At 38.5% G+C, this 27,074-nt stretch overlaps 3 protein-coding genes and 2 non-coding genes across 5 annotated transcripts; all 5 read right to left on the reverse strand.

Annotated features, from left to right (window-relative positions):
* Window positions 1–1,075: 1,075 nt before the first annotated feature.
* ahcy (adenosylhomocysteinase) lies at window positions 1,076–11,048 on the reverse strand. Its single transcript, XM_086150144.1, has 11 exons — window positions 10,914–11,048; window positions 8,729–8,919; window positions 7,347–7,422; window positions 5,769–5,921; window positions 4,692–4,804; window positions 4,394–4,601; window positions 4,216–4,303; window positions 3,784–3,901; window positions 3,194–3,316; window positions 2,696–2,767; window positions 1,076–1,726 (listed from the first exon to the last, which is right to left on the reverse strand). Exons 1-11 carry the CDS (start codon window positions 10,939–10,941, stop codon window positions 1,595–1,597), a joined length of 1,302 nt encoding a protein of 433 aa, XP_086006270.1. The 5' UTR covers window positions 10,942–11,048; the 3' UTR covers window positions 1,076–1,594.
* On the reverse strand, window positions 5,281–5,413 carry LOC147232956 (small nucleolar RNA SNORA17). Its single transcript, XR_015106444.1, has one exon. It is a non-coding gene; the product is annotated as a small nucleolar RNA SNORA17 (small nucleolar RNA).
* LOC147232957 (small nucleolar RNA SNORA17) lies at window positions 6,017–6,152 on the reverse strand. The gene has a single exon (XR_015106443.1). It is a non-coding gene; the product is annotated as a small nucleolar RNA SNORA17 (small nucleolar RNA).
* A 4,691-nt stretch (window positions 11,049–15,739) lies between the features above and the next one.
* On the reverse strand, window positions 15,740–25,208 carry chmp4ba (charged multivesicular body protein 4Ba). Its single transcript, XM_086150145.1, has 5 exons — window positions 24,858–25,208; window positions 19,982–20,159; window positions 19,345–19,459; window positions 18,476–18,596; window positions 15,740–18,180 (listed from the first exon to the last, which is right to left on the reverse strand). The coding sequence occupies exons 1-5, from the start codon at window positions 25,039–25,041 to the stop codon at window positions 18,116–18,118; spliced, it is 663 nt and encodes a 220-aa protein (XP_086006271.1). The 5' UTR covers window positions 25,042–25,208; the 3' UTR covers window positions 15,740–18,115.
* A 305-nt stretch (window positions 25,209–25,513) lies between these two features.
* On the reverse strand, window positions 25,514–26,771 carry LOC147232959 (ciliary microtubule inner protein 1-like). Its single transcript, XM_086148878.1, has 4 exons — window positions 26,713–26,771; window positions 26,011–26,092; window positions 25,808–25,879; window positions 25,514–25,725 (listed from the first exon to the last, which is right to left on the reverse strand). Exons 1-4 carry the CDS (start codon window positions 26,769–26,771, stop codon window positions 25,570–25,572), a joined length of 369 nt encoding a protein of 122 aa, XP_086005004.1. The 3' UTR covers window positions 25,514–25,569.
* Window positions 26,772–27,074: the final 303 nt, after the last annotated feature.

Consider the following 27,074-nt stretch of genomic DNA (forward strand, 5'->3'; position numbering starts at 1 on the left):
TGGGCCTAACTTTGCTAGATGAGGGGGGAAATGAGACCATACAGTATGGAATGTATGCAACATACACTTTCAGTGTCCTTTTTAATAAACAAATATATTTTAGGAAAAAAAAAAAAATGTATTTCAAGGGAAGCGTGTTGCTTGTCAGCTTTTTTTGCGACTGCATCAAAACTGGATGGTAGTTTTGTGATGGAAAATCTCAGGACAGTAGCAGGTGTCCATTAGGGAGCCTTGCTTTCAGGTTTACACACTGGATTTTTTTGAGATAATACCAGATTAAATACCAGCATCTTCCTACCATCTCAAGAGGGTTAGAGACTGTCTCATTCAGGAGTGAATGAAATCTGGTCTAAAATGAGATCTCAAATTGTCAAGACGGGAGACCGATAAGTTGTGCTTTCTTCAGCTCCATTGGCTGACTGAGGACGAAGAGGATACGTCAGCTGGAGTCACTCCTCAAACCTTTAACATTCAGGAAATTCACCACTGAATCCTCTGTGCTTCTCCTCCAGCAAGTTACCAGTGGGGTGAAAGAAAAGGAGTTTGAAATTAGAAAAGGCCCAATGAAGGTGAGGTCTTCCCTTTGGTGCTAATTAAGTATCAAGTATCATATCAAAAAAGTTAAATGAATCCATGAAAGTACCTTTAAGGAATGTAGTTTTTGAATTCCCTGCATAATGGCCTAAACCGTGTGGGCTGGACATGGCCAACAAGCCGTACTTTGCCCACCTGTGCACTAAGTCCTTCACAGGCTTTGCACTTCATTGCACCACATTTGTACTTACATCACAAAAAGGAATAATAATTGAGCATATTTATCCATGCAATCTGGAGGATCCAACATTTGCAAGAAATTGAACGCCACCTAATGCTGAGTCCCACTTCGGCATTTGATGAAATCCTGCAAGCAGGCAGATGCTGAACTGTAGTGAGACCTCAAAGGATCACACACTGCAGGTTTTTGCCCATTCAAGTCAAATTAAATAATTACAGCAAAGAAAGAAATCAAACTTACGACCCTCATTAGATAGCAAAAATGCATTTTGACAAGGTGTAAGAAGCCAACACATCAACGCCGAACACATAATGAGGTTTATTAGTAACATTCAGGTTATTGAATGATTGCGAACAGGAGTGAATCTGTAAATAAGGCCAATGTCAGCTTGATGGGTGCAGGTGCAAACCCAAATTTGCAACCTTCTGAGGAAAAACGCCTCAGATCAAAAAGGCATCATTTTATTCCATAAATGGGAGAGAAATGATGTTGGACAAGTAGCAGAACTGTCAAGGCAAGAGACTGAAGGAGCTGGTAGTAAGACTAGGAAAGTGATGTGAGAGGTTAACAGATAAAATCCAGATTGAAGTTTTGGGGCCAATGCAGTTTTCTAGTGGCTTCCACTGAGAATCCAGTCCAGCTGATCACACCTCACATATGAAAAGCGACTCCAGGGGGACAAATAAAAAAAAAATAAAATAAAAAAAAAAAAACGTACAAAAGCAGAGACACCCAGAGTGACCACTGGTGCTTTTACCCACCACAACAACCTTCTCACCTCCGCCTCCAAATTCTGTCAAGCTTGGCGGCGGTGGGAGCTCAGTAGCGGTAGTGATCTGGTTTGAAAGGCCCCTCAGTGGGAAGACCCAGATACTTGGCCTGCTTGTCAGTCAGCTTGGTAAGCTTCACCCCCAGTTTGTCCAGGTGGGCTGCTGCCACCTGCTCGTCCAACTGAGGAGACACAAATCAGCCTGTTAAATGGTAGCGCCATCTACTGGCAAGAACTGATTTCAGTTTACATATTTGGATTTAACATCTTCGCCAGAATAGCCGCTCAAAACAAAATTGAGGCATGGTGATCAGCAGCTTGTGTTGAAAAGATAAATAAATGGAAACTTCAGGCAAGACAGGCACTGTAAAATCCAATACAAAATTATAGGCTAAAGTCAAACTTCTTGTCCCCACTTTGAACCAGTTTTAAAGGACCTTTTCTTTTCAGTGGGTTTAACTCCTGCTACATTATGGCTGCACCCTGTTTTTAATCTGAACAGTGATGTGCACCACTTTTGGAAACTTACTTTGGAGTCATTATTGTTTGACCTATAGAGTAGGTTCAAACAATGATCAATTTAAACTTAAAAATAATTCTAATGAAAGTTTCTGTCCTGTAAGCCTTCAAATGTCTCTTTTTTCAGAGACAACTTGCTGTGTCCTAGACATTGACAGGTTATGCAACAGCTTGATATTCAAGAACAAATGCCCAGAAGACAATATATCAGGGACAGTGGATGAAAAAACAAAGTCATCTTTGGGGGAAAGAAAAGTTCACTCAGCATGAACCCAGATCAGCCTTGGGCTTTTTGTTCTGATTCACCTCCTGAGCCCGCTAAGCACCAAATAAATTCTTGATCCCTTGCATTGACCTCAGCTCCCTCTCTGTTGGTCTTTTGTTTAAAATTCCTATGTGTCATGTGAACCCTGCTGCCTGATATAACTCCCCTTTCATAATCACAGGCTGAACTCCAGACAAACCAGGATAGTAAAAAAAATAAATTAAAAAAAAAATCAGGAGCTCCTTTTCAGATTCCTCCTACATCACATGATACAGTCTGTTCTGAGTAATTTACCAAAACACAAATTTGTAAAGAAAGAAGAAATTCCCGGACACCGGTGATGTAGGATTTTACTATGGCATCTGACCTTTTTGGGAAGGAAGTAGACTCCCACGGGGTATTTGGCTGTATTTGTCCACAACTCTATCTGAGCAAGCACCTACAGGAAAGAAATACTCAAGTGAAATAAAAGTTGAGCAAATAATTTTTGCTTCATTTGGAGACATTGTTTAGTTAGCTCATTGGATGTCAGAGTCATGAATCTTTTGACATTCAAGTGTAATTGATGAAGCTGGTTTCTGCTAACCAACAGGATCAGCGGCTGAAATTATCTACTGTATAAATACCATGTAAGTTTCATTAATGATTAATAAAAACAGTATTTTCTTTGAAAGGTGATAGTTCTTTAACTTTCATTTACCTTTGATGGCAGTACCTTTGCATCTCAATATTATGATTTAATCAAATGTTTAGGGGCAAAATATTCAGGGACTGTTATGTTCTAAAAAAAGCATGAAAATGGCCAGACAACAAAGACAACATAATCCAAGTGCTTCTTTATTGGGTATTCCTAAACTGATTGTACCTGATTGGTGAAGGAGTTACTCATCACAAAAGACGGGTGTCCCATCGCGCATCCCAGGTTGACCAGTCTGCCTTCAGCCAAGACAATTATGTGACGACCATTTTTCATTAGATAGCGATCCACCTGAGGAAAAAGACAAAATTAAATTACTTAAATTAAAAACACACAAAAATATCATGAAGAAAGCATTTGGTGAAAGGCCAATACATGGAGCATAGAACACTTTCTATTTTATACATACGCATTACTGATTCTGTTACCAGGATGTCTAATTGTACCATCTAATCATATAGTACTGAAATCGAGGCAACTGATAAAGAACTGTTGATTTATGGTGCTAATCCTAGTAAGTTCTTCATGTTTTAGAACCAGCTAAACCCACTTAGAACCTCAGTGAGGATAATAAAAGCCACCCGGATCCTAAAATGGAAAACAAAAAAAAAAAAAAAAAAAAAAAATCTAAACTGATCCATGGCAAAGGGGCTTAAATTCTGTGTGTTTTAACATGACCTTTCACAAGGTCTGTTCACCTTTCACATGGAGGCTGATGCTGCGTAAACAGAACCTCAGTTTTTTTTTTTTTCCTCTACCTGAGGCTTGATGTTGACCTTCTCCTGAGCATTCTTGTTGAGCCAGCTCATGTCAATCTCACAGTCAAAGTGCCCGATATTGCAGACAATGGCGTCGTCCTTCATTTGTTCAAAGTGGCTACCAGGGAAAACACAAAGTTATATTAAAGACTTAAGGTCTACATCCTTTTTATCAGAGATCAGAAACATTTGTGTCACGTTGAAACTTTTCAAAATGCTCCAGCCCACAAACTGTTACTTTAAATAATACCCAAAACTTAACGTTGGTCTTTCAGATGATAAATGAAGGTTAATAATAGTTTTCTTTTCTCACTTTCGATCTGTTTTCCAGAACTGACAATCTTAAAATTACCACTGTTTATATATAAAGAATTAAAGGTTTCATCTATGCCCTTTGACCTGCAGAGACATTTCAGATTCTTTCGAACTTACTGTCCCTGGATAATGTCCTCACAGCCGGTAGTTGTGACGAAGATGTTTCCCTCTTGGCAGGCTTCATCCATGGTGGTGACCTCATAACCTGTAGACCAACAAAGAAGAGCAGACATCCGTGAGTTCAGTTGTGCTGCTGTTGCCTATAAAGGCTTACCTAGATATGGGGGGAACCTACCTTCCATGGCGGCCTGAAGAGCATTGATGGGGTCAATTTCGGTGACAATAACCCGGGCACCAAAGCCACGCAGAGCCTGGACACAACCTTTACCCACGTCGCCATAACCTGCCACCACCGCTACTTTACCGGCGATCATCACATCAGTGGCTCGCTTGATGCCATCAATCAAACTCTCACGGCAGCCGTACAGGTTGTCAAACTTGCTCTGAAGAGGGAGACATGATGTCAAGTTAGGACATTAAACAGTCTCTTTCTTTTTTTTTCAATAATTTGCAAGAAGGAAGTGGTTGTTTACCTTTGTGACAGAGTCATTGACATTGATGGCAGGGATCTTCAGCTCACCCGTTTTCATCATCTTGTACAAGTTGTGGACACCTGTGGTCGTCTCCTCTGACACTCCACGTATACCTAACACCACAGGTCATGTTATGAAAGATCATTTAAAAGACAAACAAAATACTAGGACCACTGTTTAAATTTCTTTGCACTGTTTACAGCTCACTGCAACAATGTGCTTATTATTTAATGCTACCTATCTGGCTTCACTGTGGACAGAAAAATACATTTTATTGTACAACAAAACATTTCCAGACTGTACATATGACAATAAACACTTTGAATTCTGACAACATATTTCTGAGAAGTTAAAAACAATACATTAATAACAGGGCCTTTCTGTAGCAGATGTGTTTGCTCATTCCACAGTTGCATGCCAGCCAAATGCACTGCAGACAGCAAAGTAAGAATTTGGGAAATTCGTTTCCCAACTGTACATAGGACAATAAATGCTTTGAATCTTGAACCTTAAAATTAATTATGCATGCATTTGGATATTCCTGGTCCACATCTGGAGAATCAAGAGTACCGGTAGGTATATGGATTGTGTTGGTGGTCAGTATGACTCCAAGTCCTCTGTGTGTTTTACAGGCTCAGTGCAGACTCCCACCATTCTCTATCTGCCACCTTATGACACAGCAGCAACACTTTCAGTTGGGCTGCAACGCCTCAAGGGGCAGGAGATTTATAACTACTGACATAAGCTTAATCACTGAAAATATCTGAATACTGAAATCTAATCTTTATTTAATTGTACGAAGTCCAACTACAAAATGCAGAGTCTCTGAAAATTGTTAAGTACAGTGTCAGACCACAGGCGCCATCTAGTGTGCAGTTTAATAACTGCAAAAAAAGAAACTCAAGTGTTACCTGAGACCAAACTTAACAAAGATCACTAAAATCGGAAAAAGCAATGTGCTAAGCCTGAAATTAATTAAGGAGTAGCCATGAATTTACAGTAAGACTTAAATGTTTACGCGAAGACCTGCTTTCAATATGCAACATGAAGAGTAACAATATTTTTGAGGGAAAGTACCTGACAGTAGCTTGGGATACTTCTGGTGGACCAGGTTGGTGAGATCACCCCCATCATCCAGAATCATGTTGAGAGGCTGACCGTCCTTGAAGTAGAGGGTCTGTTCAATGCACCACATATACTCCTCGTCCGTCTCGCCTTTCCATGCATATACTACAAGCACGCACACACACACACAAACACGCACACTGTCATTTTGAGGGTCGAGTGACTCTTTCACAATCTTTCACAAAAATGATGACGGGAAACGTGTTGGTGGGCAGTATGACTCTGAGTCCTCTGAGTGTTAAAGAGTCTCAGTGCAGACTCCCACCTTTTTCTCTCTGCCACCTTGTGACACAGCAGCAACACTTTCAGTTGGGCTGCAACGCCTCAAGGGGCAAGAAATACATTCACCATTCAATAACCATTTAGATAGTTTATTAAGAAGTGCATCTTGTGTCCAGTTGTTCCCTCGAGGGTTTACCTATCCCTATCCTTTGCATCCTTTTTTCTCACAACACTAAGGTCATGTTTACTTTAACTCAGATTCACAGATGTTTTCTTGGTCTCCCATTAGGTTTCCTTCCTGGCAGTGCCAACCTCAGCATCCTCTATCCCTTCTCTACATGTATAAGCCATCTGGGCCTGGCCTGACACAAATAAACATAGATTCTAAAAACAGGATGATAAAAGCAGTACAGGTTACAGAATAGCCCATGAAGTCAAATTGAAGAAAAATTAAGCTGTTAGGCTTCTATAAAATATCAAAAACAATAAGTATGTTTGAGACTAGTCAATAAACACACATTTGCTTCCTGTTGGTCAAAGAGCTGTGTTAAATAGAGCGAATTACCTCATAAATAATGACATGAAACCATTTCTTTGTTTTGGACTCTGATGTTAAACCTGTTTCATTCAAACTGAATGAAGAACAATGAAAGATTGGTTCTTGAAAATTCTGCTGATACATGTCACTGTTAATCCCCGATCTAATCTCCAGGTGCTACAAGGCTAGACTTAGAAACAGGCTTAAGGTGGTTATTTAGCTTGATGTCTATGTTCATTAAACACAGTAGAGGTCTGATCATTTTCAAGATTTCTATTTTGTATGTTCTGCATATCTGCAGCTGTATGCTAGATCATACTATAGTGGACATAATAGATTATATACACCATATGTGTTAACACAGCTTGGATTTGGGTTTTAAGGTGGGTTTACAATGGACATGATCCCTTTAAGGAAGCCAGTAATGCGAAACTGGGGAGGGTTTCATTTGGTTCTTTGAATGTACACAGCAACGTGCCAATGCATTGTAAATTGCCTATGTGTTACGGATCACAATTTCTACACCAGTGATCCCGGCATTTGTCGGCTGGATAGTTACAAGTGACATCCTCAGCAACAATGACAACAAAAGATGATTCTTTGAAACTCAAGAGTTTTGGGAGATGTAAGCATCTATGTTTTTGTCCTTTAGTCCTCTGAAAACAGAAATAGTACCACTAATGTAAGACAAAATTAGTTAACTGAACTTTCATTGTTAAGCCCATGCAGGCAATTTCATCATTCTTAGAATATTAACAATAACTAATTACCTGGAATTCCAGCTTTAGCAATAGCGGCAGCAGCATGATCCTGGGTGGAGAAGATGTTACAGCTGGACCACTGGACCTGGATAAGAAAGGGGGAAGAGAGAGAAAAACTACTGTTTAAATGCAGTCTAACCCTAAAAAAAAAAAAAAGGAAACTTTTGAGGTAATGACTATTATCCTAAAAGGTCTTGCTATAAAAAGGCCAACTATGCAACTATATGCACAATGCTGTTTCACAGCATTTACCCGGCCACTTGTAAAAAGATACATTTCATAAATTATGTTGAAAGACTGACAATGGACAGCTTTCTGGCATCATCTGCATTAGATACATTTCTTGTTGGGACAACAAACAAGGACAGGAAATTTCTCATGATGGCTGTGTCAGATAATGCAGCGAGTGTTAATGGTATTGGTCTTGGATGACAAAAGTGACAGTTGAATACCTTTGATAATCCTGACTAGGGGGGAATAGTAATGCATGATTTTGACAGAAGAATTGACCATAAAAAATAAAAAATGTTATCAGATCCTGTCACACAACTGATAAGCTCTAAAATCTGGCTTTAACTAAGTTATTGTGAAATCATTTCAAAGTAATCCATAATTGCTATAATTTCCACATTGCTTGAGTCAGATTTAGCGGAGGAAAAAAAGCGGGGGCGGAGGGGGGGCACAACAGCTGCCATTTTTATGTACCAGTTCCCAAGGTTTTTACAGGAAAAGGACGGTGTCATGGTCAGACAGATTAAAACAAACATGATAACCAAACTCTCAAGGATAGTATGCTTTGATCGGGTGTCAATAGTCAATATATGTTATAGCCAGGATTTCAAAAAGAGGCTATCTAGCAGCTGTTAAAGCGATGCAAGCGTCTGTCTCAAAATACAGGTAATGTTTAGGTTGTAAAAAATGGTTGGTATTTAAAAAATAAACTGAAATCCATTCCATATTTAATGTTGACAAGGTAAGGTTAAAAATAAAGGCCTGTTTGAATTTCCAACGTCACGGTTGTCGTTTTTAGCTCAAACATAGGTCAGAAAGAAATGGGACACAATATTTTCGTGCAAAACAAAAATAGGGGGAGGATTTGCAAAATATGGCAAGAACAGACTCAGGAATGTCAATTCTGCCTTGAGTCAGGAATAAATGTTTGTTATCCAATAAGCCAGGTAAACAGCCAAATATTGATTAAAATAAAATCCAGTTAAGTCTAAAATGTATTACAATTTAAAGTTTTGTGTCATCATTCAGGCCTGAGGAATAAAAGGGAAATAGACCTAATTTCTCATTCAAGTTCCTCCCACTTACCAGGAAAGAGAAATGTTCATCCAAAATTCATGTGACCGTTACAACCCCTTAAAACTGCAACATTTGAATGTTACCTCAGCTCCGAGGGCAGTAAGGGTCTCAATGAGAACAGCAGTCTGCAGGGTCATGTGGAGACAGCCAGCAATACGAGCTCCTTTCAGGGGCTTGGACCCGCCGTACAGGTCCCTCATCTTCATCAGACCAGGCATCTCATTCTCAGCAATATCAATGGCCTTGCGCCCCCACTCAGCCAGACTGATGTCAGCTGCAAGAGATAGCAGAAGGTTAGCAGACATATCTAGGGAAAAAAAAAAACAAGACTGATAACAGAACATGGGTAAAACCGAAAAAAGCTTAAAGCTAAAAACTAAAAAGCTTAGAGGAGAGTGAATTCAAATCACAGCCAAGAGACACTTTTCAGAAAATGATACCATTAATCTTGCTAAAAGAAACAAACAACAAAACAACATCCCTATTTTAGCTGTATTGGCATGTGTAGTGAATTAACTGGGAAAGACGGAACCCACAAATGACTTTGTATATTCCACCCTGTGATGTCTAAAAGTGAAAGTGCCACTTTAATTACAGGCATGCCAGACACATCTAAACCAGGTCAATCAGCACTGAACCAGCAGTCGCAAGGTGGATAACAAGTTCACAGTGCGGTCAAACAAGTACATAAGCCATTATGCCAGTGTGGACCACTGTACTGAATGGTCCAGTGACCAGAACAAGGCATTAACAAATCCCAGCAATAACCCCTTACGCCGGTTCTGGAAGTTAAGGTAATTTTCTGATGTAGGATTATTGTTATTGGATAGAAAATAGTAGCCATCGACAAACTAAGTGTGAAACTACAAAATGATAAGACTAGTTAATTTTTCATACACCTAGATTGTCAAATTTGCAAATGTAAAATCATATATTGTAAGATTCTATTAATGGCATTAAAAAGTGAATAAAATACACAAATCCTCCACCCAAAATTAAAAAAAAATCTATCACATCTTTTCCACCTTAAAGAGAGGCAACAAGATTTTGCATACAAGTTTTGTTTATATTTTCAAAGAATACCCTCAAATTCAAAACTTACAAGATGCCCTTATTAATTATTGGACAAGATGACTAATGTCAGAGCAAAGCACTCCATTACGGATTTATCTGATAGTTGAAATTTGTTTCAAGCAATGATTATTATAAAGGAAATACATTCAAATGGCAATTGCAAACTGCTGTCATTTTTTATTAATTAATCAAGCTAGGTGCCCGAGTTGCCTGGAAAACCAACCAGTTCTAATGGTGTACCTTTTGGATTACTGGTCTTCATTAGCTCCATTTTATTTCATGGAATACAAAAAAAGGGGGTACTGATAGGCTTCTTGTGGTAAATGACTGACAGCACATTCATCAAGGATTAAAGGAAGATTGCAAGGTGAACTCTTGCAGGTAGAGTGGTGTGGACTCTGCCCCAGTTATCTGTTTGTTAGGCATTTTATGGCAAGTTCTGCTTGTGATCGGCAATTTCACACAGACAGACAAATGTGGCATCCAGTTTCACAACTACTTCAGAACCGGGAATTTCTGCAAGGAAAAAAAAAAGATTTCCATGTGTTTAAAATTAGTAGCCTTATTTCCTCTCACTTTCTATTTTCCGTTTTAATAATTTCCTTCTGGATAAAGGATTACTTGAAACTAATCGATAAACGTTTATCGAAAGTATTTAGCAGGTGAAGCCGTGCCACATGGAAACCACATGTAGTTTCGTCTCGACGACCAGCAAAGCTCAGCTTGCTGCTGTCAGTCATGCAATAAAGGACGACAGAGGGCCAGCCCTACCGGGAACTGTAGTTTCGCAAGCACTTTCAGCAGGCCTACAAATGTGACGTAAATCTCAGCTAATAAACTACAACACCCAGAGTGAAGGTAGCCTTCCCATTCAAAAGGGACGACCACGCTGGAGCTAACGCGGCAATTACCTGATTGCTAGACAAAAAATATGACTCCAAAAGCACGGGCATACACAGCGTTTAACATACAATTTTGAAAAACTTTACAAATACCAGATGGCCATGCTTAGTATTGTGCAATAGAAGACAGAAAGAGTTGTGGGCGCACAAAATAAGTGGAGAATAAATATCCAGTACCACTAGTTTTTCTGCATTGCACGCGTCATGACAGGCACTTTACTTGGCATGCTAACGCTAGCTGCACAATGCTAACCCTCCGAAGACCGTTAGAATAGGAAACGGTGAGACTTACCAACTTTGAAAGACAGTTTGTCAGACATTGTTATGTTATAGTGCTTTTGTTTGGGTCTGTAAGAGCTGTGGAGGTGTGCAGGGCGACGGGCAAAGGCAGAGAGGGAGGGACGATTGCATGTCGACTCGGTTTTTATCCAAGAAGTACCATTCAATCCGGTTTACATCAAATAGCAAACCGACCCATTCTGTATGTTCATTGGCTGCAGCTACTCCCCGCCCCAAAGATGAGTTATTTGATTGGTCAATGGCTAAACTAGGCGGCTCAGGCTGTCAGCTTGATACGAAGCAGTTGGAGCCTGTAGGTGGAACAAGTTCTGTCTGGTCCGTGACAGTGCTTTCCTAAGTGGGATTTTATGTCACGTAATCGATTATAAAACTGCTTCGTTAAACAAACGTGAAGATAGGGGGGTATTAGATTAAAAAAACATAACAATATGCACAATATTTTGTCCTGATTCTTGTACCTGCTAACCAGTTTGAATTACCTAAGGAGTGGAAAAAGTCAATACAGGCCAGAAAATAATTAAAATGTATCTTAAATTACAACTACATCAGTTAAAAGATAACTAGAGCTTTGAAAAGAAAACAACAAAATCCAAGGGACATATTCATAACCATGTGTATGTGCTAAAGAAAAACATCCCCTTGGCCTTTACTCCAGTATTTCCTGCACTCTGGACCTTGTTTCCTTTTCACTGAGGCTAAAGTCACTTACCTATAGTGACACTTTCAATTTGTTTATACCTAAATAAATTCATATATCAGTGGCAGCACTGATGACACTGTTTTCTGGGTTGATGTCCTCACCAAAAAATATTTATCTTCATGAATGATTTATTTGACTTTAGGAACCTGAAACACATTTTTTCTGTGCTGCACTTTGCTAAAAAGATGTTTACTGCGACAAACTTGATGCTGCTAAAATTGCAGAGATTTGTTAAATGCATTGATCAAAATAATTGATCATGTATTTTATGACAGATCAGATGAAATAAAATGTTTCATATATTTCAAAATAAGTTTAGACTGAATGAATAAGTTAATAAATTAATGAATTAAGTAATGGATAAATTATTGAATAAATGAATATCCCAATTTTGTTCAATAACAGCCTTTGGTATGATATATGTACGATATATATTGGCTCACTGAAACTCCAAACAGCAATGGCAGGTGGTGCCTAAAGTGAAAATTCAAAAAATTATAGCAACCATCATGAAAATGTTTAAAAAAAATGAAAAAAAAAAAAAAAGAAAACCACCAAAATCCATCCATCTTCTTCTGCTTATCGTACAATCAGGATTAGAGGAGAGCTGGAGGCTATCCTTGGGCAAGAGGACCAGATGATCACAGGGCCACATAAGAGACATACAACCATTCACTCTCTCAATCACACATCTCCAATGGACCTGGTCTATGATTTGGGACCGTGGGAGGAAACTAGAGAACATCAAGGAAACCAGGCAGACAGGGAGAATGTGCAAACCCTAACCCCCAGTCAGGAGTGAAACTGGGACCTTCTTACTGTGAGGCAGTGGTGTTATCCAAAGTGCCAATGTGCCGCCATGTGAAATTTACATTGAAAAAACATTTTAAAGATTTGAGGATATTAGGAAAAAACAAGCCCATTCCTAAATTCAAGAAAGCCCAACTTTTTTTTTTTAAATATTTAAGCCAAAGGCATAATACTTTTAGATTCATTTGATCAGTGAAAATAAAACAATCAGATTTAAAAAAAAAACTTGTTTGTCCCTGCCTTCGCACCCCTTTAACTATGAGCAAATTTGAACCCCCTTTCCTTACATTATTTATTTATTTTTTCTCCACAACATTTCTGTGGTTCTTTTTTTATGAAACTTGAACCACAATCTGACTGATGCCTTAAGAATTCATAGTATTTTTACACTTAGAAACACTATAGGACTGCTAATTTAGAAGGGTGATAGGGTATCCAGGAACAGACTGACACATGGTGTGTCTCATCAGTCTAAGTATAAATTCCTCCTGAGCCTCTTACAACTGACAAACCAGTACCCACTTTTCACAAAGTTCCTTTTTTTCAGATTCAAAACATAAACATCTACAGGTATTCACACAGTGAGAATTTTGGTGACTGCTTCATTACAACCGATTCAACAAATAGCAAATGACAGCAATAACAGCTAAACCCTATTTGTTTTTGTCTGGCATTGCCAAATTAGCCGTTTGGCTTAGCTGGAAAATTAAACCAAGGGAATGACCAGTCACAGTCACAATTTTAAAAACATTAATTAAGACTCCTTTAAAAGTGGAATTTGATTTCCGACAACCTGGGGGACTTTATTTCTACTTGTGCGGCAGGAGGCATTTTGTGTTCTGTTAACAACAACGGCGAGCTGACTTTTTCATTTTAAGTTGCTCACCCTATCAGGCAAACTGAGTATATTTATGTTTTCCCCTTTAATGTATTCTTGTCAATTCCCAGCACTGAAATCAAGGGGATTTTTTAAAACTGAAAACACTTCAAAGAGGGGCAACAAATAATGTATGACAACATGGGATAAAAAGGTTGTTTTTCATTTGAGCAGAATCAAGTGAATTAAACAAAAAACTGCTCTCTCACTGTAAACTATATTCAGGCATTTAGCAGATGGCAGTGGTTACCATTTAGGTTTAAATCTTCAACAGCCAAGAGGGTAAAGTTCACAGAAGTTATTAACTCGGGACACAGCACAAGCGTCAATACAGACTTCACTTAGGGTCACAGTATTTTGATTTCCACAAAAGAGGACACATGGCTCTGCCACAAGGTACTTAAATGATAGTTTACTATATTATGGCTCATAACTTAAATAGATTAAAATTATTCCTCTGTATGGATAGAGAATTTAGCAAACAACAAAACAAACAAACAAAATGATGTCTCTTGTAACCAAGAGTCAGGAATCTGAGAAGTGGTTTGAGTTATTATTTTATCTTTCTTCAACTACCGACAAAAGAAAATAAATTGAACTTAAAATCAAAACCCCTGGAATTACATAATGACAAAAATAATGTTTTTTCACAAAACAAGTCCTTTTTTGAGCCCTTCCAGAAAAATAAAAAATAAAATAAATACGAAATTCAATTATCCAAATAATAAAACAGTAGCCCATAAGAAATAAAAAATATTGTGAAAAACAATGGCAGCCCCTCCTCTGTAATGCACTGGACAGGACTTGAATAGATTTAAAGGCAGAAGAGGACATTTTGTCACCCTACTTGACTTGACTTGTGTAAATATGTAGATCAGTGGTGTGGAATAGCATGACACACCAGCTTTTCAAGCTGTCAAATAACAACATGTATGTAAAATCAACCAGTAAAGATGACTTAGCTGAGTAGGGAGCTCCTCCACCTGTTTAGCTTTGCATAATATGAGGAATTCCATGGACTTTGCAAGCTTACTTTCTGTAGAAGAGCAACATCAAAAACACTTCTAGAATGTTGTGATCATGCATTGGCCAAGTTCTGACATGATAACATAACATTAATTTCAACAAATTTCCAACAAATATTGATACCTCAAACTTTTTTTTCCTGACAGCCTTCTATGAGGCCAGTAGGTACATTAAGATAAATAAACAGATAAAAAGAATGCTGAATCAACAACATCAAAATTGATGCTTTGTCAAACCCAAGATAACAAGTAAACCCTTTTTAAAATTAATTGATTTGCTTATTTTCTTAATGGAAATCAGGTTTAACCAGCCAAACTCCTTTGAAAAAACAAAAAACAGATGGTTATATAAGAGTGCCCCGGAGTTGTTTTACTACGTGTTTAATTTCTTGATGATAATTCACCGTTTGGTGCTCATAAGAGGTGAGCACAGAATAAGGACATTAAGGAGCACAGAATAAGGACATTTATTGCCATTTCCTACTGGAAAGATGGTGGAAAACAAGCCACTTCTGTGTAAAAATCTAGGGTGTTCTTTTGAGTCTGCAGTGATTCGTTTAATAACGGCAGACGGGAACTAGAAAGCAGGAAATGCCCGCTTAGTGTTCCCCCAGGCTCCAGATCCACCAGGTCAGTGCACTTTATCTTGTGTGTAGAAAGCAGTAAAAGAAAACAAGATGTGAAAATTGAAACACTGATGTGGTGTTTGGTCAAAACGAAAATCATCAAAATGTCATAATTGATTAGAGATGAAAATAGAATGCACACACACACACACACACACAGAAATTTTTCTCATCAGAGCTAGTTTTTTTTAAAGCACACTCCAGATATTATTATCCTCATGCATGACCTGAAACTGTGAATCAGTTTATCAATGACTGTTTTCAACCATCCACTTGGTTAGCGACTGAACTGAGGTTTCACCATTTTCCATTTTTTTAAATGCCTTTCAGTCATTTCTGGATGTCTTTGTTTGATCTTTAAGCTTAAGAGTATCTTGTTTTTAGAACTTGCAAAACAAATGTTTGAGATACCGCTGTACATTCCTCAGGGACAGCTCAATTTTTGCAGTGACTTGAATTCCCCAGCTGACTTTGTGTCCAAGTGACTAAGTCTCACTTTTTTGCCACAGATTACTCAAGACACTAGAAGATTTATGGATGGAGTGAAAGAGGACGTGAAAGTTAGAGGCATAAGACAAGATGCAGTAAATAGGGTTCAATAGAGAAAGGGTTTGATCGGCTATGGCAAACCCTGAGGGGACCAGCTGAAAGGGATATAATTGGTTTAATTTTGTTACCGTGAGAACAACAAGGAGCCTACAGAGCCAAGCACAATACTAAAAACCCTTATCCAAAGTAACTTCCTTCTAATTTTGAGATTAAGATGCACGGACGCATGACTAATATCCAAACTTTATTCAGATACAGATCATGAATCAACATCCACAACAGTCACAGAGCAAAATGGCAGCAATCTCATGTCCCTCCTGGTCGTGCAGCAGAGATGAGCTGCACGTCCTGACAGCCAGACAGAACACCAGTTATATTTGAGGTAAATAGGAGAAAAGTACATAAAATTTAATGGCATATGTGTGTTTTCAAGAGTTTTATTTCCTCCTTTCTGTAAATATCAGGACTGGGATCGAACCTGTGGACAATACTGCACTAGTTTCATAGTACATTATTGTTCCATATGATTTTATATTGTAATCCATACAAACAGAAGTCTTGGGTTGCTTGATTCCAGATCAACCCCAGTCCTGCTGTGCATAATGCTGAGTAGGAGGCAAGAGAAGCTCTAGCCACAAAGGGCAAAAAAAGAGAAGAAAAGAAAACAAAAGAGAAAAAACCTCAGCTTGCCATCTCAATATTTCATGAGGTCACTTGTCGCGAAGTAAAGAAATGACACACAATCACATGAAACGTTGGCCAACACCGGATATTAGAGCTGGATCACATGGAAAATGTATACTATTAACTGGTTTAGAGGTCAATTTTTGATGATTTTTGAATATCTGGAAAGTTGCAAAAAGCTATTTCTGAGACACCCCAGAGGGAGAGTTGTTTTCTTTTCAATTAATTGCATTTTAGGTCATTTTTGGCATTTTCTCTGTATGTTTTCAAGGTGACTAATTTCAGAGTCACATATGGCATTTTCCTATTATTTTACATGCAATTCAATATAATTACATAATAAAAATGATGTACTAATTGTCATCCTTATTTATCATGACATGAGGCAAAGGATGGGAAACGTAACCATTTTTAATTCAGAAATTCCATCTGTTGTCTGATTTTAGACAGTAACATTATTTATCTTTATCTCTCATAATTAATAATATCCCTGATAAATAGTTTGATGATACTTGATGTTGCTGTATTAACAGAGGAACATACAGTACAGACAGGTCCTTCAGAGCCACACTGAGGAACCACCAAGAGTCAAATTATTGTAACCATGGTAATATCTGAACTTGGTTTATCTTCTGTCCATATTTATTTCCTGGAAGGCAACATTTTTTTTGATCCTCCCCATATGGCAAAAGGAAATTTCAAATTTATAAACATCTACTTTCACCATTCCGGCTGTGCAGAAGCATTTGAGTCAAGGCGGTTCTATTTTCCCCTTTTGGCAACCTTTACAAATACGCAGCCATGAAAAACTCTTGAGTTAGATTTAGACAGAAGCTGTAAAGTATCACTCTGCCCTCACTTGTCTTAGAGTACTTTTGTGTCCTAAAAGGGCATAGTTGTGACCATGTCATGAGGCTGATCAATATCTTTCACTTTTTTCAACTCTACAAAATAAAACTCTCAACAAAATCAATGATTCTACAATGATGTGCTTTCGATGGTTGCATTTTTGTATGCGCATGTTTTGTAAAGTTGTAATAATTAACAAAATAAAAGTTAGTACTTCTGCTTAAAAAAGGGGTAAGGCATGCTGGTGGTTTAGACAATATGATAACTGCTCCGGCTGAAAGGCAGAGCGGACAATCATGTCTTTAATCCAGTTTAATGGGTTGTATCTTTGTCTTGTCTCCAAGCCGCAAAATGACTTACTAACAAATGAAGTTCACTTGATAAAGTTAAGTTGTTTCGATGATCTGATGCATTTGCTAATTAAGTGATATTTCATGCTACTGCAAAAAAAAGTAGATCATATCCGCCTGGATGTTAGCTCAAAGTGCATTCCCGTACTCTATATAGTTATGACCAGGGAGCTTATTAACTACCACTTCACAGCATCCCTGCCTCATCACTGTCATTCATTGAGAAAATTCCATGATTTTCTACATCAGCTTTTAATTTTGCCAGTGTCAGGATGTGGCAAAGATGGCTGGTCATTTGTGCACTGTGCAACAAGGATAGTAGGGGAATTTGCTGGATCACTATATCTGTCCCAACCCCATCCCCTTCTGCCAATCTCCATTCTTGTCCAAAACATGATTTTCTTCCTCTGCATTTCCCCCTACCCTCAATATGCACCTGCGCACTGTCAAGGATGATGAAAAAGACCTCACTTAAGGGATTACTTTTAATACTTGCCTCTTCTTTTTTTTTTTGCACGTCTGGAGTGTAAGACATTCTAACTGTGACCTGGGTGGGGGTCTTTTAAAATCAGTGAGCATGTGCCCAAGTGCATACTTGAAGGGTTTGGTAAAAGTCTGCTTGACGTCAGAGTGGCCAGCTGTAGAACCCAGAGTCCCTGTCTCTCCTCAAGTGGCCGGGGGTCGGTCCAGAAGGGGAGAGACAGACAGAAGAGGGACACCTGTCTTAGTTTGATGCCCAGGCCTCCAATCCTGCTACGTCGTCCAGGTCATCCTCTTCCACTTTCTTGCCTTAAAAAAAAATGGGAGATGTTGTCTGTTTTTATTCTTGAACATCAATCCTCTATCAAACAGACATTTCAGTATGTCAGCTTTCCGGAGTTCATTTGGTATCTTTCTGATGTCCCAGTGATGTTTTTTACAGTTGGTTATTTCAGTCTATTTAATAGTCTCATGTACACCGGCATGACAAATGTGCCTCAAATTGACAGTTTATTGAAAAGAAAAAAAAAAACCTCAATCTCTAAAGTAAATTGTTCTTGAAAAGTAAAGAGAACTCGTTTAAGTATTGTTATCAGGGTCATACTTGGATTAGCTGGCAGTGAAGTCGAAGGTACGGAGGGCAGAGGAACATCGCCTTCGACGCCAAGAAGCTGCTTGTCCAGATCCTCTTGTTCCAGCTCCTCCAGCTCTGCCATGAGGTCATCCTGAACACACACGCAAACAACACACAATTTAATGAACAGACGAGGGAATTTGGGGGTGAAAAAAAATAAATCAATAATGTAATAATAGCCTTATATTGATAGGCTCATAACTTATTATTCTTCATCATCATCAGTGCATGACATGCAAATTTTGACCAGAGCGGCAGCTTGTCTGCAATTCTATCATACAAGATAGAATTGTATGTAACAAAGAGTCAGGGTAACACAAAGTTAAAGAGAACATCTACATTCAGTTTGTTCATGTAACCTTTTTGTTAAGTAATATCTAGCCGAAATAGCCTGAAGCACGTCTTTACATTTTGGTTGAATACTTTTTCCACTTACAAAAAGAATATCCAACATAAATTTGTATCAGTGCATATCTGGGCATCAAATGAAAACAAAAATTAAATCTGCGAAAAAGGGCTTGGGGAATTTACCGATCTGACGATTGTGAGCTGACAACACAAAACAAATGTCAAGCTTCAAAAACCATCTCTGTGGACGATAATGACAAGCTGGGGGGTGTTTTGCACAAAATATTTCTGACTTGATGGATGGATGAATTTTTTTTTAGAAAACAAGCGTCTCTGCTTATAACGCATCCTGCTGCACCGAAATGTCAAAAAAAAATTGCGTAAACTAAAACCAAGATCAAAACTAGGGTACAATAACATTATCATAGGATAGCACAAGAGGGGCCTTAGTAAGGCATGGTAACACTCAGGATATTGAACTGGATCCCTACATCATCATACTCTTCTCCAAAACCAATTGGTCTAGAAACGGCATCCGAGATTTCCTGAGCGATTTCCTGTTGCTCGTTGATTTCTGCCATTAGGTCGTCCACTTTGTCGATGTCCCTGTGAAACCGGAGGACAGAGAGCACAGATGAGCTGTTACGATTTCAACCAGACAGGTAGTTCAAGAGCCAGTAGTACAAAAAGAGATTGGTGTGTCCATAATCAGTTTTAAAACACAATTTTAATGTCATCTCCTGCTTCTTTATTCTTTATCTCTCAGAGAGCCTTAACACAACCCAACTATGATTTTCAAGTCTTTTAATGTTGATGGTCAAAATCATGACTGCTTGATTTCTGATGCTGAGTTCTAATAGCTGACCATATGTTTCTTAGGATTTTTATTTTCATTGCCAAACTGAGGACACTGCAGTTTTTTGGCATCTACCTCCTGTTCTCTTTTATTGCTCTGTAAAGCCATTGTAGTTTCCTTGAAATACATCTGCTTAGTTCTTGAAGATTAAGTTATTTCTAGGAGACAACAGAATATTAGTTTCAACTGTGAAACACTCCTGATGGATAATAAAGCAGGAATACTTTCAATATCACATTTAAAAACACTGGATATGTAAAGTGGCTTCTTACATGTCCAAGTGTGCGCTCTTCAGCGCCTTGGAAGCAAAGCCCATGTTCTTGAGCACTTCTGTGTTAGTGTTGGCGTTCTCTAGCGCCTCCCTCTGGAACTCAATGGTGGACAAGGTCCCATCAATCTGACCCAGCTGCTTCTCATAACGCTTTTTCCTCTTCAGGGCTTGAAAGGCCGCTGGAAAGAGAGAGAGAACAAAATTTGCTATGGTGGATTTACATTTGTCCCCACAAAAAAACCAAGAGACTGGAAATTGTTCCTCTCACACTGAAATCCAACCAAAGCTATTTATCTCATCTTGTCAGGCAGTGACATAAGAAATTTGCTTGAGGAAATGAAACACCTGATATTAAGATTGCCTTTTTTCAACAGGTAAGACCGGTGTTACTTTAATATTTCTTTTAAAACGTTAAGATATAAAGCAGGCTATTGCAAACTAAAAACACTCCTCACATGCTATTAAGAATATAACTGATAAATTAGCTAATTGCCAAAAATCTGACATGTGATTCCTGATATATGAACAGATGCTGAGATATTGCTCAGCATCAGAAACAGATGTCCGGACACAGTATACAATTTCTTTTCATCAGGTATACCCATAGTTTTACAAAACTAGATCATTAGATCATTTACTGTACTGTTAAAAGCATGTATTGCTCTACCAAAACGGCAAAGTAATACCCTGGACTTTTGCCACCAGAGAAGCAGCCTGGAGTAGAAGGTAGGAAAGTAGGGGTGAACCGAAACCTCTTGGCTACAGCAGGGAGAAGAGCTGTGCTCTACTGCCTACAGGTTTAATTTAATTGCAATGTTCAGCCCTGATGAAAAAGGACTTTTTAATCTGATAAAATACTGTATGAGCTAAATCTCTGCCAGCAGGCATGTTTTAGTTTTGCAGCCCTACAAGGTCTCTCAAAAACAGAGACAGATCTCTGCTGTTTACCTCAGGAGTAATTAGGTTAGACTGACTGTGAGTCAGACTGACTGAGAAACAGTGTAACCTCTAACCAACTCTACTCTCTACACCACTAGATTCTGACTAAATCTGAACATAGCTTCTTCATCATATTCCAAACTCCAAACCACAGGGAGGATGAATAACACCAGCAGGTGTCACTGTTTCCAACAACTGGGTGTGCACTCAAACTAGATAGAGAGTTAGGGGGTGGGCCATGTCTCAAATCTGTTGATGGCTGTATCTTGATCATCTTCCTCCGCTTATCCTGCACGAAGGTCGCGGGGGATGCTGGAGTCTATCCCAGCTGTCAGCGGGCACACGCTGGACTGATCAGCAGTCAATCGAAGGGCTACATATATAGACAAAAAAACATTCACTCTGGGCATTTTTTCCCAATTTTTTCCCAATTAACCTGCATATTTTTGGACTGTGGGAGGTAACCCACACAGACAGAACATGCAGAGAGCTCAACTCTACATAGAAAGGTCCCTTGGACTCAACCGTCATGCTGTGACGCCGACGCGCTAACCACTGCGCCACCGTGGCGCCCTGGTGTCGTGATTAGAAAAAATAATATTGCTGATTGTCCTGGTTCATTCTTCCAAGTTGTGGCTTTAGAGATTTCTGTTGCTAACATCCAGTTTTACTCCAGTTTTACTGGATGTTAATGACCCTGGGCTACTTGGTTGGTGATAAAAGGCTTTTCAGGTATGACAGCTCAATGAAAGGGCTGTGACTGAATTACTAAATATAGATTCTTGGAAGAAATGTGTTCAGAGAAGAGTAAGCAACTGTCAGGCAAAAAAAACAGAGTAGAAAAATAGATTGGAATATGGAGTTTGGGTGACAACAGTACAGTAGGTTTGTTTTTCCAAAGTCTGAATACAAGCAAAGGACAAAGGGATCTGTGCTTTTTGGGGATTGGAAAGCTGAATCTCAAGACTCAAAATGACATCCACGGGGAAACCCAACTTTTCTAGAGCTATTTGGATGTGAATAAAAAAACCTACTGAGTCATACAAGTAGAATGTGACAAAAGTGATTTGTAGGACAGCTCTTTTGGTGTGGGTTAAATATTCATTTTAGAGTTGGGTTTATGAGAAGAGAGAGTTTTAGGCAATATTTTGTTCTCCTAAGAATGTGGCTTAAGCACACTCACATTCTCTCGGCTAACAACATGAAAATATTCTATTGTATATCCAATATTTATTTTTTTCCAGATTTAAAATCGTTGAAAACTGACAAAAAGTTGCTTGTAGCAAGATGGCAAGTTGTCACAAGGTTTTCATAAATCTACCTATTTCCCATGATGCCTGTTGAGAAACAAGAGGACAGGGACACCCCCTGGTGGTCTACTTTATGGTCTACTTTACATACAATCTACTTTATGGACAGACTTCCTCTGTTAAAAGTCATCAAGTACACATTTCTCAATGTCTAAATGCTCTTTTGTTCACATCTGTTCACATCAACACATTTTAACCGAAATAATGTAACAGAAAATCATCATTCTCAAAAAGACGTTCAGAACTACTTTTGTGGTTGTATGTGTTTAATTGACTACATACTTGAATGTGTGTAATTGACTACCATCAAGCTAGCAAGTCAGTACTGAGAAAAAAATGAAGAGCATCCGCCTTTTCATCTCATTGAAGAAATTGTTCCAAACACGGGCAATTTTTCAAAATAGTTGGCACATGTCTTTAAGTATGACTCAATTTGACTGGCAGAAAAGGTAACATCACATGTCAAATAAAGATCGAAATGAATACAAATCTTCTTGGCATATTCCTGTAGAAATAGATACCACAGATTAAATGTATAAAACACGGCATTCACATTCATGAGCATATCCATGTCCCCAAAAAGACAGCTGAGTCATCTCTGTTTTGTCGCCACTCAGACATTTTTTCTGTCCCCTTAACATTGTTAGCCAGCATCACAATATTATCCAATTGTCTGTTTGCAACAAAGCACTCAGGTAATTTGCTTCAATTTCACAAGGTCAATGAGATTCGTCCTACTTGGATCTCTTTATTGCACTATGATTCCATGAGCCTTTAGGATTTCTACATCATTTTTATTGACTTTAAGAACATATTTATCATTTTTGTGCAATGAGAAAGTGGAAGGGATATCTTTGTATTTTGTTAAGAGTGTATTTTGATGTACTACAAGGGACAAACACTTTTATTTTCATTCATTTTTATTTTATAGCAGAAAAATATAATATTAAGATAACAAAAATACCTACTTATAAATCTCTTAAGAGGCTCTAAAAAGCCGTAGACATTATTTTAAGTCACTACATTTTGAGGAGATTAAAGCATAATGTTAATGAAACATTAGCTCAGTTAGAATGTAATTAATTTATTTCAAATATTCTACTAATTCTACTTTACATACCCAAATATACATTTTTCATAAAATAATACATTAACAATAATACAACTTTTTTAATCATAACAAAAATATAATTTGGACAATGCTAAAGTAGTTAGGTTTTGGCTATGTGGGTGTGCTTTATCACCCATTGTCATACACGAGGGAATTCACTGTTGGATAATAGCAGCTATAGTATGCTGAAAGTCTAGTTTCTTCCCAAGTGTTGTGTGAGTTTGCTGGTTGTCATATTCGGTGCTTTGTGTAATGGCTGTAATTGTTGCATTGCATATCTCCAATCACAAGCAATCACAACTGCGATCAAAGAAATGTGTGCTTAAACATTTGAGTGGATCAGATTGTTAAGCACAAGCCTCACATCAGTTAAAAAGAACTTATCTTAAAATGAATTAGAGTGACCTTGAAATCAGGAACAATTGACACTTTCATAAATAGTGTAGTCAGTCAGGAATGTTGGGGTTTATGTTGATGCTTGTTTTCTGTGTGATTTTAGGGTTACTTAGAATTATGTGGTTGTGGTTTGGGATGCAGTGAATTCTGTTTTTTTTTACCTGGAGTGGAGGAGAACAGTCAGTTAGTTGTATTGAAGGTATGTGTGGCCTGTCTGTGTCTAACAACAGCTTTTGCTCATTAAACAGATGTCTTACCTTCACCCGGGGGGTTTCCCTGACTAAAACGCAACAATATGTTCCACTGATCATTATGAAAAAAATAAGCACTAATTTAATCAATTTCATCTTGAGGACCAAAAACGGAAAAAAGTATGCAACTGACCTGTGATAACAAATACTGAATAGTTTTGTCACATGAAGCACTTCCTGAAGCCTTAGTGAACTAATTTGCACTCGTCTGGACAAAAATGCTCCGACCCTAATATTGTTACTGCGTCTGAATATAATTCTAAGCTGAAAACTACAACCCGCAAAAAGTTAAACGTGTATCAAAACAAACACTATTTACATTAAGAGTCCGGCTTTGGAGAAAAACTGTTTTATTGCGTCAAACGACATTGTTATTAACACACATATCTATGTTTTATATGCTCAATGTATTGAATATTTACTTGTGAAATGCTTCTGTTTTTTTTAGAAATTACATTACTAAACAAGCTTAGATAAACAAATTGAGAAAATGTAATCAACTTTTGTTGTATATGACGAATCGTCCGTCGAGAATTGGGAAGGTAAACGACGTGTTTTTGAATAAACAAAAGGCCCGCTGACGTAAAGAAAGGCGACGAGTCTGTTGTCTCGAAAAGCAGTATACGCAGCACGTTTCTCAAAATCACGTCGCGTTATTTGTTAGTTCTTGTCTATAGGTCAACATATGACGGGCATTCAGCGCCTCCCCTTCCGCGTTTCTTTTAATAAAACCGGTACAAACATGGAGACAACAACGTCGTTGAGTCGCTTGACAAGTGCCAACTTCCCCGTTCCTGTCCCGTTAGCTTGCGGGCAAGCTAGCCCACTCGCCGCACTCCAGCAAAATCAGCCAGCGCGTTTTCTCCTTACCTCGTTTGTTTTTCGTGCCGTGTTTCTTCGCCAGAATTAGCTCATGTTCGATTTTCTTCTCTAAAAAATCTTGCTTTTTGCCTAACATCTCCTCGGTCTCCCGGAGTTTCTGGATAGCCTCTTGAGCTGTCGGCGCTTTGCCACCCTTCCCACTGCTGCCAAATAACTTCCCAAAAAATGACATGTTTTCAAATCAAGTGTAAACTATGAACCGTGTCGAAAATCTTACACTAACCGGCGAAGGTTTGTGGTACCAAAACGCTAAACTGTTCTTAACCCTTCCAGTCCAGCAACGATTACCGAGACGCCAACCCTGCGACTCAGGTCTGTTGTTGTTTTTCGTCCTCTTCCGGTTTGCCACTTAAAGTTCTCGTGATGTCATTACGTTTTTTTACGTCGTGACCCCTCGATAGGAAAATCGACGTCACCAAGGGAAGTTCCGCAAACAGTTGCAAGACGATGAAGCTGCAGATTTCTGTGGATTCAATTTCCCCAATTTTTTTATTAAATGAGGTTCATTCTGAAGCCAGACAATAACTGAAACTGTTAATCAAATTTAATTACAGAGCTTTATAACTGCCATTTCCAATTAAATAAATCTTGCTCCATTAAGTAATCAAGATTTCTATCACTGCATGTTACTTTGATGCCTTTTTTATTGTTGACAAAGTTCAACGTGAGTTGGGGGTGGTGGTAGGATGGGGATGTCAAGTCAGCTACAGGCATCTAGGGGCCAATCGAGCTCCTTCAGAAAAGTGCGCCTCCCATGATGAACTGTGCCAAACTTCTCAAGCTGCAGATGAGAATGAGCTGAGCGCCATCCTATCACTCCCTGAGACGTCCGAGGAACCGGAGGTGAAGGGCCAACCTGATAGATAGATAGATAGATAGATAGATAGATAGATAGATAGATAGATAGATAGATAGATAGATAGATAGATAGATCATACTTGTATGTGTGCATCTAAAGGCGTTGAGGCCTCTTCTTTCTTGTGCTTCTTCATTGTTGCCTCTGCTTCATACTAAACCAAAAAAATAAAGAGCAAGTCAGCAATCACAGTCTCAAATTTGCTATAAGTGTCTGTGTATTTGGATATATTTGATTGTGTGTGTGTGTGTGTGTATATGTCTGTGTGTGTGTGTGTGTCCATACATCTTTGTAGGTCTCAGTAAGGAAACCCCACTTGTTGGGCCAAGCATCCGCTGCATCTTTCTCAGCATTTATGTGTGCCTTCCTGTGCAAGTGCGTGACACACACACACACACACACACACACACACACACACACACACACATACACACACACACAGACACACAGACACACACACACACACACACACACATTTTTTTTGGCTGCTGCAGTAACTGATTTCTTACAAAAAGCCCAAACATTATCTTCCCATAAACCATTGCGGCACATTTTTTGTGTTGGAATTTTACAGATACATAACAATTAGAAAACCTGATGAAGTAATAATCTTGGTGAAGACCACATGCTGCTCATTTAAGGTAAAAAGAGAAATGCAAATCAGAGATTTCGGTATTATGGAATTATTTGAGTAAAAAATGTTCTTTTCCTTTGTGATTAGTATTTTAGAAGTTTGAGTATTTTCACAACTTAGATAAGTAATTGAAAGAAGTTCATGACACTTGTTCACAGTTCAACACTCGATGCACCTTATCTCAGAAAATGAACTTCTATTACGACATTGCTTTTTTTCTTAAAACAATAGCGGGTTTTAAGAACATTTAAAAAATGTTAATACACACCAGTTACGCACGACCACAAATCTTTCAAATATTTTAAACACATCTATGTAATAGTATTTAAATAACACACAGGTGAATAGTTTACCAAATTTCATCCTGATGTACAAAGTTGGTCCCTTCAGATGTTCTTGCTGGCTGTGCCATCTATCCTGGCCAAAGTATATATGTGTGCATGTAGTATGCGTTTGTGTGGTTATGTGTGTGTGTGTGTGTGTGTGTGTGTGTGTGTGTGTGTGTGTGTGTGTGTGTGTGTGTGTGTGTGTGTGTGTGTGTGTGTGTGTGTGCGCATGCGTGCATGTGCTTGTGGGAATGTAAGACTTCTTTCTCAGGCCCTGGCTAATGTTTCACCTGTGTAAGTCACACTGACAAACCTGTTTACTGTTGTCATGGGGATGGAGTTCCCTGACTCGTATATCTCCCAATTTGTCCAGTAAATGGGATGGAACC

Source organism: Fistularia commersonii, chromosome 7 (genome assembly GCF_037954325.1).
Source record: "Fistularia commersonii isolate RoL2024-O1a breed Wild chromosome 7, RoL_Fcom_v1.0, whole genome shotgun sequence".
Taxonomy (NCBI): domain Eukaryota; kingdom Metazoa; phylum Chordata; class Actinopteri; order Syngnathiformes; family Fistulariidae; genus Fistularia; species Fistularia commersonii.